General features: G+C 37.6%; 1 protein-coding gene across 14 annotated transcripts in view; it reads right to left on the reverse strand.

The window, feature by feature from the left end:
* POC5 (POC5 centriolar protein) overlaps positions 1-12,855 on the reverse strand; it is a 39,874-nt gene that overhangs the window by 22,213 nt on the left and 4,806 nt on the right. For 12 of the 14 annotated variants that reach the window (XM_023545563.2, XM_023545557.2, XM_023545560.2 and 9 more), the window contains 3 exons: positions 8,193-8,334; positions 3,850-3,936; positions 884-1,092 (listed from right to left, as the gene is read on the reverse strand). In XM_023545563.2, the coding sequence (XP_023401331.1) occupies positions 884-1,092; positions 3,850-3,936; positions 8,193-8,334 (438 nt within the window). Of the gene's footprint in view, positions 1-883; positions 1,093-3,849; positions 3,937-8,192; positions 8,335-8,639; positions 12,850-12,855 lie in introns of those variants that run through there. The other 2 variants (XM_064273276.1, XM_023545558.2) reach the window with 2 other exon arrangements.

Consider the following 12,855-nt stretch of genomic DNA (forward strand, 5'->3'; position numbering starts at 1 on the left):
AGAGGCAGTAGTGGAAATCAAGGGAGTTGAGGCTTTCTTTCCCAAACTATATATCGCAATGATCACTTACAACAAATTGCTAAGCGTGATCCCTTACTCTACTCACTGGCATATGTAAAAAGACCAAATAATCATTTGTTTTTCAAAAAACTAGTTAACAATATGGTTTACTGAATACAGAGCAGTTTAAGTGGTTGGTGGCACACTACTCCAATGGACTAATGCTATGAATACAAGTATGAAATGTGTTTCAGGGTAAAAATACAGTAGAAGCTATGTTAAAAGATTATTTCTACAATTTAATGTTCCAAATAACAGAGAAATATAAATGCCACAGAACTCAACTATTTCTGTAAGTTATTGTACTTAGAAGCCAATAACATCACCAATATTTAGAGGTTTATCACTTATATGTTGTAGTTGCTATAAGAGTGGCTATAAAATGAATACAAATCGCTAAAACTGGATTTTGTGTTTCACATAAAAGGAGGTAGTTCCATTAGTCATAACTATAATTATGGTAAAGGCTTAATACGTATCTCAACCACATGTAGGCCGAGCTTTCCAAAACATCTGAGAAGTTCAACAGAACATGCAGAATTATTCCACTGACTATTTAAAATGTGAACCCATAGCATCACCTAGGAGCTTGTTAGAAATGCAAATTCTCAGGCATGGCCCAAGACCTACTGAATAAGAAGCTATAGTTTAATAAGATCTCCAGGTGATTCACATGTACATTAAAGATGGGGAAGCACTGATTTAAGACACTGGACCAATCTTCTCAGGAAACTAAGGATTTAAAAAAAAACATTTTTTTTTTAATTAAAAAAAGAAAAACAGCAGTAACTTTGAGAGTAGAACTGTTGGATAGCTGTAATACCTTAAGGTCTGAACTCCAAAGGTCAAGTACATTTTCCATCTTCTGAAGGTTTTCATCGGAAACTAGAAAATCATTCACAACTACCTCGGGGACATCTGCTGCATGACTAGAGGTAGACGTCGGTGAGGAAGAGTCATCTAAAAGGTGTGAACTGAAAAAATCCATGACTGGGTGAGTGGGCTTCCTTGGTGATGACACTGGTAATGACCCTAGAGGTAAAAAAGTTGCAGCAGTCAAGTCAAATTAAAAATAACCTAAATGAGTAAGGAGTTATACTGAGAGACTAGAAAATGTCAGCTACCCATGGAGAAAAAAGCAAGGAAACCACCTAAAGTCTACTTAATCTGGCCATTGGTAATTTCAATACTATCACAGATTTAGGACTGACCTACACGAGATGCCTCCTACAGAGCCCCCCGTGACGTCTAGCCCAAGTAAGGCTGTTTTCTACATTCGGATCCAGCATGAGCTGTAAGTAATCTCATCCACATCACCACATCAACATTTACTAAGTGCTCTCTGTGTTCCTGAGTAAGAGCTTTGTAAAGATGAGCTCTCTTCATACACTCCGCTCTAAGAAACAGGTATTATTATCCCTGTCTTGAGGTGAAAACTAAGGTTCAGAGAGGTTTAAGTAATTGACCGAGGTGAGGGCAGCAGTATATAGATCATTAGTACTATGTCTTCAACAAAAGAATGGTTGAAGATACAGTAATAATGATCTGGATCTTAATGCTACTAAAACTCAGCATTATGAGTAAGAAGAGACTAGTAATTCAGTGTATCAGACAATCAGTTATAAGGCATCTTGTTAGCCTTCAACATACACAGGTAAGAAATATATACATCTCGGAGATGATGGCACAACATGGGGAATGTAATTAATGTCACCGGATTGTACATGCAGAAATGGTTGAAATGGCAGACGTTTTGTTATATATTTCACCACAATAAAAAATTTTAAATGTAAAAGGAAGTAAATTATATATTATGTTAAAAAAGAAATATATACATATAGGTATACACATAAGTGACCCCTGGTAGCACAGTGGTTAAAGTGCTTGGCTGCTAACCAAAAGGTCAATGGTTCAAACTTACCAGCCACTCCATGGAAGAAAGATGTGGCAGTTGGCTTCCATAAAGATTTACAGCCTTGGAAACTCTATGGGGCAGTTCTACTCTGTCCTATAGGGTTGCTATGAGTCAGAATCGACTTGACAGTAGTGGGTTTTGGTACATACACATACACACAATCCCCATGCCCTGACTTTATACATTGGAGATGGGATGGGAGAAGACAGATCCAGAAAGAGAGCTGCTATTTCTAAAAAGCACAAAATAAAAAAGTTAATATTTTATCACATACTTAGAGGCTATCCATCATCATTTCACACACATATTTAATATGAGGGTCCTAAAAACTATGGCTGGAGGGCTTTTCTCTCTTCCTTATGAATGAATCAAAGATAAATCTACTATAGAACCTGTTACCAAAACAAAACAAAATCTGTTGCCCTCAAGTCAATTCTGACTCATAGGGATCCTACAGAACACAGTAGAACTGCCTATAGGGTTTCCAAGGAGTGGCTGGTAGATTCGAACCGTGCACCTTTTTGGTTAGCAGCTGAGCTCTTAACCACTGTGCCACCAGGGCTCCACAGAACTTGTTACTTTAAAGCAAATCTTTCAAAAATTCTTTGCAAAATGGGAAATCGTTCCCTAATATATATGTTTTACATAAAAAATATAATACATGAAACACTACCTACATGTTCTAAGGATGGTTAAGGAACCCCAAGAATAAGGCAGAATGACAAATTACACAAAAATCCTAAAATTAAAAAAAAAATTTTTTTCTTTTACTACTCATAGAAAAAGGAATAGGTTCCGCTTTCTTTTGTTTTCAATAAATACATTCAGCTTCACAAAAAACAGAATCATGTAACAGAAGAACTTGGAAGGGCCCTCAGAGATTACATTGCTCAAGACTTCATTTACAGAGGAGGAAACTAAGGGATAAAGGAATTTCTCACATAAATTACACTGAATCACAAAGTTAAAAAAATTATTCCACTTTTATCATTTTAATCATTCTGATTATGTCAAGGAAAAAGGCTCAGTATGGAGTCAGTATGGTTTTAAAAGCTCTTTTATACTTGCTAATCTCCTCTTTCAACAAAGAGTAGACTTCAGGATGAATACAACAATATTAAACCAAAATTTAGTAACTTTGTTTTTGTTGTACTTATTTTCATCTATGAGTCCAAATTGACTCCAAGGCACTGGGTTGGTTTTTTTATTTTCATCTTTACTTCTACTTGTAACAAGTACATACTAGTTTTATGTTATATTCAGTAGTGAGTGATACAAAGTTTCCCTTAGCATACTGGAAGAAAAACACTAAATAGAAGAGGTAGTGCAGAACCAAAAAAACCAAATCCACTGCCGTCGCCTCGATTGCGACTCACAGTGACCCTGTGGGACAGAGTAGTACTGCTCCACAGAGTTTCCAAGGAATGCCTGGTAGATTTGAATTGCCAACCTCTTGGTCAGCAGCTGTAGCTCTTAACTACTACACCACACCAAGGTAGTGTAGAGATGTGATGAAAATCAGTAAGTTGGTACACAAATGCCTAAAAATTAGGAAATAGTCTACCGGATTATGAAAACATTTAAATTGTCCAAACTGTCCTATATCCCTTTAAATTTTTAAAATGCTTGCCCTCTAGCTTAGCAGTTTTAAGAAAGGATGCCACACACTATCACACACTAGCCTGTCTTCATTGTACTATTTTGGAATCTTAAAAAATTATTTTAAATATTATCATTTAAAATCATTACAAACAATAGGCATCTTAAAATCCTGTCAATATGCTGAAATTACTATCTTTGCACTTACTACATAACTAATAGTAATCCAAATACAAAATGTATATTCATAAAAATAAGCTAAGAAAAAGTCATACCATCCGTCTTTGAACGACTTGAAGTATTTAAATCAAATCCTTTTCCAACTTCCATCCCAGTTTCTCTTACTACAAGGTTATTTCCTGCTAAAAAGAAGGTTTTTATTTTTTTATTAGACAGAATCATTCTTAAATAAACGCCTAATCACACATACTTAATTTAAGAAGGTTACAGTACATGAATAAGATTTTAGAACAAATAAAATGCAATATGTTGGGGATTTATAGTAACACTAAGACAATAAACAAGGAGAAAAAATCTGAAACTAGAAAAGGGCTGGTTCCTTTAGTCAACTCCAAAAGGACAGAATAAAGTATAGGAAGAACTGCTTTGAGAAGATAAACATGCAGATGTCTTTTTTTTAACAAAGAGTATAAACTTTCAGTAGAATCCCCTGGCCCCACGTAAAGCTAACATCTCCTAACTTGAATTTATGGTTCTTAAGAATTTGGCCCTGAATCTGTCTTTGTACTTTTATCTGTACTTATTCCCTGATCTGCTTCAGCCACATAGGTCAATAGTCCCAACTCTTTACTGGAGTGCCCCTCCTAAAGTCATTCTCAATGTTACTAATATTTCAAGGGTTTTGGTTCTTTGACCACTTCTGGCCAAGTGGCTGCTCTTTTGCGGAATTCAGTTCTAGGAACTTACAGCACTACTCTGGCACTTCAGCATTTACTGTCTTTGATGGACATGGAGATGGAACAGGCCTAGATCCTGCCCTGTTCCCCTTAGGAAGGTCTTGCTGCTCAGCTGCAGACTGCCTCTATCAGCTCTGTTCTGGGGTAGTACATACCTGGTGATTAAACAAGATGAGAGTACAAAAGCCTGGCCATTTCAGCCTGATTGGGGAATACTCTGATGGGCACTACTCACTCCAGAGCTCTCAGATGGATTGGCTGGGGTGCTGACGGTCTCCATCATAAACTTTTCCCTCTGCCCAATCCTCCTTCCCTTCACAGATATTGATTCCAAATAAACATTTTTTTACCTTAAACTTCTTTCAGAGTCAGCTTCTAAAGAATTTGACCAATCTTCATTTATATATACACACATACGTATGTGTGTATATATGTATCTGAGTTATATTATTCTTTAAATATTAATTTCCTCATACAGTCATATCTAGTATTTCTAAATCCTCACAACTGGACCAATAAGCAACATCATGATAAATGGAGAAACTACTAAAGTTGTTAGGGATTTCATTTTACTTGGATCCACAATCAATGCCCACAGAAGCAGCAGTCAAGAAATCAAATGACATGTTGCACTGGGCAAATCTGTTGCAAAAAACACCCCATTCAAGTGTTAGAAGGCAAAGATGTCATTTTGAGGACTAAAGTGCACCTGATTCAATCCATAGTCTTTTCTATTGCCTCATAAGCATGCGAAAGCTGGGCAATGAATAAGGAAGACGAAAGAATTGATGCCTTTGAATTATGATGTTGGCAAAGAATATTGAAAATATCATGGACTGCCAGAAGAACAAACAAATCTGTCTTGGAAGAAGTACAGCCAGAATGCTCATTAGAAGCAGGGATAGTGGGACATCGTCTCATGTACCTTGGACACTTTATCAGGAGGGACCATGCCCTGGAGAAGGACATCATGCTTGGTAAAGTAGAGGGTCAGCAAGAAAGAGAAGGCCCTAGATGAGATGGATTGACACAGTGGCTGCAACAGTGGGCTCACGCAGAGCAACAATTGTGAGGATGGCACAGGACCAGTCAGTGTTTTGTTCTGTTATACATGGAACTGACTCGACAGCACCTAACAACAGCAACAAGTATTTCTAAACAGACTACATAAACTTCCTGACAGGCAGGCTCATGTCCTCTTCTCCTTACACATACAGAGTAGGTGTTTGTGTCAGCACAGGAAAGTTAGGTTTTGCTGCATTAACAAATAACCCCTAAATTTCAATGGCTTTCAACAAAGGCTTATTTCTCCCTCATGTTAAAATATTTATCATGATCATTCACGCTGTCTTTCCTCTGGGCCCAAGTTGACAAAACTGTCTGTTCCTGGAATAGTGCCAGTTGCCATGGTAAAGGAGAAAATGGAACATTCAAAACCATGTCCCCTCTCTTAAAGCTTCTGCCTGGAACCACCCTACTTCATTTCTGCTCATAATTCAATGGCCAAAGCAAGCTACATGGCCATGCCTGAGTTGAAAAGAGTAGGGAGGCATAATCATTCCTCAGGGTGGGCCATCAGACATGGGTGAAATATAACTCTGTCTACCATAGCTTCCAATTCATGCTAAGAGAATAAGTGGGTGAATAACCTTAGAACTTAGAAAAGGATGTGCTACCTTACAACACTGGATATTCCCAGGGCCCTGCTGCTTTTCACTAGCTGCCATTGGACTAACCAAACCCAAACCAAACCCAACGCCATCAAGTCGATTCCGACTCGTAGCAACCCCAGAGGACAGAGTCGAACTGCCCCATAGGGTTTCCAAAGAGCGCCTGGTGGATCTGAACTGCCGACCTTTTGGTCAGCAGCTGTAGCATTTAACCACTACACCACCAGGATTTCCACCCTCAGACTAAAGTGGCATTAAAAAAACCAAAAAAAAAAAAAAAAAAAAAAAAAACACCCAACCAAACCCAATGCCATCGAGTTGATTCCAACTCATAGCGACCCTACAGGACAGTGTAGAACTGCCCCATAGGGTTTCCGAGGAGCTGCTGCTGGACTCAAACTGCCAACCTTTTGGTTAGTAGCCATAGTTCTTAACCAATTGCACCACCAGGGCTCCAAAGTGGCACTGGTTCCCCCAAAGTAGGGCCTTCCTTGCCTCCATCTCAGGAACTTCTAGTCAATATATGGTGAAAAGGAAACTGGGAAAAACCTCCCAGGCATGGGTGTTAGAGGCTTATATATGCTTTGCCAACTTTGACACACCCTGCTTGTACCAGGCAATGGCAATACCAAAAATAAAGAGAATGATGTGATGATAAATTCACATAGTGCATTCTAACATCACCTACTCGTGAATCGGGATATCTAAAGATGAAATTCACTCTATGGTTCTTTGTTTAATCTCAAATCCTTTTCTTTGGAAAAGGCAGAGCTAAACAAATAAATACTATCTTACATGCAAGAAAAGAACAGGTTATAAATCCTAGGTGATTACCTTGAAATGCTGAAAAGCTGTGGGAAAGACAGGGTTCCTGTGTCACGTCAGTGGGAAAAATAGTACAGTAGTACAGCAATGGGAAAGGAAACAAGCTTTTTTGGTAAGCACCTTAACAGCAGAGATGTATAGGGCAAAATATTCCAATTTGCCTGTTTACATTTATAAGACAAGAGAGTATTTGGCACTTTATTTGGATTTGCTCAGTAGGGAACTGCATGTTGAGATACTCAAGTGTGTAACTGATGCAGAGTGAATAAATCCAAGGTTCGTTATCACTTGAACATAAACAACATTTGGGTAGAAAGTGTTTCAGCAGTAGAATAAAGATTTTTTGAAGCTTCAGGTCCCATTTGTCAATCCAGTACAGTAGGCAAAGACTAAGGAGCAATGAAAACTCCATGTCTACAGAGGGACAGAAACAACACTCTAGGCCTGTGACTTACCAGAAACCCAGGAGATTTCTGACTCTGAATGGGCTGCGCCATGTGCCTTCAAGGACAGGGATCCTTGGAGTTAGGCCTACAGTGTGATAACTGTCGAGTATCAGGGCTTTCTGTGTTCCCATAGGGAGCATGTGCTCTTTGAAAAAACACTTATTTAGACTGAGCTGTCTGGGATCTCGTACTTTACTGAATAAGGAACAGATAGGTGAAAAGAGCTTTATCCTGCCTTCTCCACCTTCCACTCACCTATCAAAGTATTTCCTGGTTTGTGTGAGTTTTTAATTCTGTCCTGACATGGTCCACAAAATGGTCCACCTTATGATGACAATCCAGACAATCCTCTATGCCCGTAAAATACACTAACAAAATCTTAGTACACGGTTCACAAACTTAAGGGATTCTGATGGCTACCTATGGACCGCCTCTAATTTTGGGTTTGGGCATTTAGTTTCCCAGGTAATCATGGAACATAGCTGTCAGAACAAGTACAGAGATGGAATGTACTCCATTAAGAGAAATGCAATTGCTACCACATTGCTTTATTACTTTTCATAAAAGAGTCAAATGAAGTTCAAATAATAGTCTAAAATGTGCCCTCAGGTGATACTGCTAGACAATGCTGGTTGACTGGGAAGAATTACTGATCACAGAGAAGCATTTTCACAATCATAAATCAGCATCATTAATAAACTCAATACCATTTAAAAGATAATATTTTAAATTAAGAGATATCCTGAAAAATATACATAACCTTGATTATGAAGAACATCATCAATTATGGTAGGAATTTTAACATCCTGCATCACTTCTCCCTTAGGATGAGATGGCTGTAAAGTACTTGATTCAATATTTGGAGTCACTACAGCATAACGAAGCAGTTCTTCATACTCCTCCTAAAGAAGCCATCAATCAATAACGTATTATAACACTGTTACAACGGACATTCAGCCAAAAGAATGATAAAGGTATAGTCAAAGATGTCTCTACACCAGTTCTCAAAACAGTGTTCACCTTGTAATAAGGAATGTGTACTTCTGATTTGTTTTCATTATCAGGACTATTACAGTAACTCTATATCAGTTCTCAAAACAGTGTTCACCTTGTAATAAGGAATGTGTACTTCTGATTTGTTTTCATTCATTATCATGACTATTACAGTAAGTACATTTCTTAAAAAACAAACAACAAATATACCTACCCAAATTTCCTCTAGTGATAGTGTCTTGTCACCCAGGTTCATTCAGTATGTCAATTTAACAATGGTGAGATCCAAATTACCTAGAGTAGTCCTGAAGCCCATCAACACCTACAACACAGGGGAGCTCTTCCCCATGTGGGCAAGCTTGCAGGTGGGAAGACACAGCTCACCATTTCTTTTCTTTCTTTCTGAAATTTAGGTCAAAGGTGTTGCCTACAAAGACTCCACAACAGGAAAGCCTAGGGAGGAAAGAGTTTTGGCTCTGGCCACCCCGTAACAACCCTGAGTCTCTTCTCATATGTAAGCATAGAAACAGTATAAGAAAAATATTGGAAGAGAAAGAATATTGACAATATAAGAGAATGTGAAAGGCAATTTATTCCATTCCACCTGCTAGCAACATCATGGTATATGAGAAAGGACTGATAAGAAAGGCAGATCACAAATCATAGATTTTACAGGATGTTACAGATCACAAATCGTAGATTTTACAGGAATATTGCAGTTTTACAGCATAGGCCCAGAGAATATCCTTGTGTTAAAAAAACTGGGGTCATTATTCTGAAGGGTTTTTACGCATTAATTTTTCTCCATAGAAAGTTTAGATATAGAAAAATCCAATACATAGCATTTTATCAGCCACATCTGTCTTATTATTGGAAACCCTGGTGGCATGGTTAAGAGCTCTGGCTCCTAACCAAAGGGTCGGCAGTTCAACTCCACCAGGCGCTCCTTGCAAACTCTATAGGGCAGTAGGGTTGCTATGAGTCAGGATCAACTCGACAGCAACAGGTTTAATGGGTCTTATCATTTGGATGTATCTTAAGTATAATGTTAATTGATGTTCAAAATCACCTCTTGACTGAACTGAATTGACAGAAATACTGTCTAAATCAATCCCATCATACTGTTATAGTCAAATTCTTTTGTTAAGTGATTTCCCCTTTATGACAATAAACAAATGCCTGAATTTTAAATTTATATTTCCTGCTGGAAAATAAAAGTCAGTATTTCACATGATGGTTATCACTGAGGCAGAAGGCTCTAATTAGAAAAAAAATTATTAGAATATTATCATATATACAATGTTTAATTTTTATGTTGACAAAATTCTTTAAAAAGATTTAAATATCCTTAAATTTTAAAAACACAATTCCTGAACCACATCAGTTTTACAGTTATTAAAAGAAAATTCTAAAATAGTTCAATAAATTGTAGTCATATTCAAGATACTCACTGGTTCTCATAACCTGAATGTATGAGTCAGTTCTTATAAGCTAATATATAAAATTTCAAGTGCAATAATTCATTGTAGTAGAGCCTGGTAACAGTCCAGCAGCACACATTTTCCTGTATTCCTTTCAGTAAATAACACCCTAGGGTTTGACCTGGACAAACGGCCATCCAGCTATACTTCCTGGCCTCCCTTACCACTAGGTGTGACCAAGTGACTTAGTTTTGGTCTATGAGATTTGAATGGAAATACTGCATACAACTTCAGGTCAAGTCCTTAAAAGGAAACTATTTGCTTTCTATGTCCTGTTTTCCCTCCTCCCACAGGCTAGAGGTGGTAGCGAATCAATGTGTGACAATTTAGGTCCTATGCACTTTGCTGTAAGATATTGAATCAAGGGAGAAGGAGCAATTTGTGCAAATTCGACAACAACACCCTAAAGCATGGCAGAGCAATGAGAGAGAAGAAACTGGGTCTTCAGATGACTGCAGGATGATGTACCAGCTCAGACTTTTACAAAAAACAAACTTTAAGCCACTCCCTTAAACCACTCTTACTTGGTTTCTATCAAAGCAGCCAAAACAATATCCTAACTATTTTACTTCCCAAACAGCCAAGGTATACTTTTGCTTTGGGCTTAGAACTTATAAAAGTATGGTTATCTTAATATTCTGAGGTCTAGAAACTTTTTAGAGTCTCCTCCACTGGTGGCAATCACAAGTAGAGGTGACTAGTCAGAGCTCGCACTTTCAGCCTATAAGATGGAGGGAAGAGGGAAGTGGAAGTCAGTGGCTTTGACTTGAGGCTTCTTAGTCTAACCTCTGTTCTAGATCAGAAAAGGAAAAAAAAAAAAATCCAAATACATAATTCAAAGTTCCCACAATAATCACAATGACTCAAAGAGGAGGTAAATAAGTATATATTAATACTATTCAATGTACATACATATTTTAATTTACTTTAAGGAAAGATTTTAAAGATCAGTTATTTACACAACTATCTTAGAACTTCGTAAACATACAGGCCAAATGAACTATTATTTTGTTAAGGATCAAAATAAATGATATTACCTTTTTTAATTATCAAAGATAACCTGACTTAATTAAACAAGAATCCTAGAATCAAGACCAAAATTTGTAATTTTGACCCTTTAACAGCTGAACTCAAGTGACCATGAATTATAGCTCAACCCATACACATCAGGAATCAAGTGAGGCCAAGCGTAGCTTGGCTGAGTTGTACTCAGAGGAAGTTATCAGTAAATAAGGCCCCATGGATGCTGCCCATCCCTGTAGCATTTACCGTTGTCAGTTTTATGAAGCATTCACATAAACGAGACAGTAATGAAAAATCACTTAAGATGAATATTAATTTATGAAGGGCTTTTATATTAAATGTTGAGGGTTTCTAATTAACAGAGCCTCTGTTGGGCTAATACTATGAGCAGGTAACCAATAACACAGAATGATTTCTGGCATATCCATAAGGTTCTCCCCTCTCCCTCTCTTAAATTCCACTGTAGAGATTTATTTTTTTGATTTAAAGCTGTGTCTTGCAACACAATGACAATTTGAGATCATATAAGGTGTTTACTTTTTCGTATAAATACATTAATCAGTACTTTCTTAAAGGACGTTTTGATAAGGCAGAGATGAAAGGCTCAGGAAGCACCATCACCTAAAATGAAAGCACTAAGTGGGAGAGGCATCATCAAAAGGAAGGGAGGGGGGAAACACCTCTGTCACAATCACAGACTGCTTTTATCCTAGTAAATATTCAGGTATTTTCCCAATACCTAAATCCATAATTTCAAGTAAAAGAACATATTTCTCTCAAAAAACATTTTCCTATAGCTTTTCTCATATTATAGAGTGCCAATAACAACTTACTCTTAGGCGAAATACAATATCTAGCTTTCCTCCTCTGACGTGATTTAACTATAAAACTTGAGACATCATGTCGGTATTTTCATTTAAAATCTACTGTAGAAATCTGAATCCAAATTTCAGATAATGAAACATTTAGAAAAGAAAGAAATTTAAAGCATTTCATGTCAAAACCACACCTCCTGTAGTCAACTGACCCGCCATGTCCAGGTGGTGGGCGGCAGAATGTGGTGGCTGTTGTGGCAACAGGACCAGAACCTCAGAGAGTAGAATGCAGGGAATTTAAGCCCCAGAACTTTGGAGGGCTTGATATTGTATTAATTTGCATTAAAAGTGAAACTCAGATTCATGACAGCCAGCTACAATGAGGAAATTTCAAGAAAAAAATGTTTCCTGAAATTTTCACCTTCTCTCACTGTGTTTTTTGAAGCCTTTGTACAAAAAGTGTTTGAAGAGTTCATGATTATTTCCTGAAAGGTTAAAAAAATTTAAGAGGTATGGATTGAATTGTGTGCCCCTCTAAAAAGTTATGTTGAACTCCTGACCCTTGTACCTGTAAATAACCCTGTCTGGAATTAAGGACTTTCTTGTTATGCTAATGAGGCAATATTGGAATAGGGTGAGTCCTAAACCCAATCACTTCTGAGCAGCTGTCTTAAAAAACAGAGCAGAATAGAGGCAGAGACACACGCAGAGGGGAGACAAGACACCATGTGAGGACTCATCTACAGGCAAACAGCAGATTCGACGCCAAGGATTTCCAGCAGACACCAACAACTAGGAGAGAAGCCTGCAGAAAGAATCGACACAGCCAAGACCCTGATTTGGAGTTCTGGCCTCCAGAGTGATGAGAAAATAAATTTGTTCTTCAAAGCTACCCATTTGTGGAGTGTTTTTGTTTGTTTGTTATGGCAGCACTAGCTGCCTTAAGACATAAGGTAATTCCCATAGTAATCCCTAAAGTTTGATATTATTGCAAATTGAAAGACTCCTCTGTAAATGGAGTGAATGGATGAAAATGTATTCCAACTTTTCCCTCACATGATCACTTCTTTAAAAGAAAAAAGTCATGACAAATTTAAACATTTCTTCCTAC

Source organism: Loxodonta africana, chromosome 2 (assembly GCF_030014295.1).
Source record: "Loxodonta africana isolate mLoxAfr1 chromosome 2, mLoxAfr1.hap2, whole genome shotgun sequence".
Classification (NCBI taxonomy): Eukaryota; Metazoa; Chordata; class Mammalia; order Proboscidea; family Elephantidae; genus Loxodonta; species Loxodonta africana.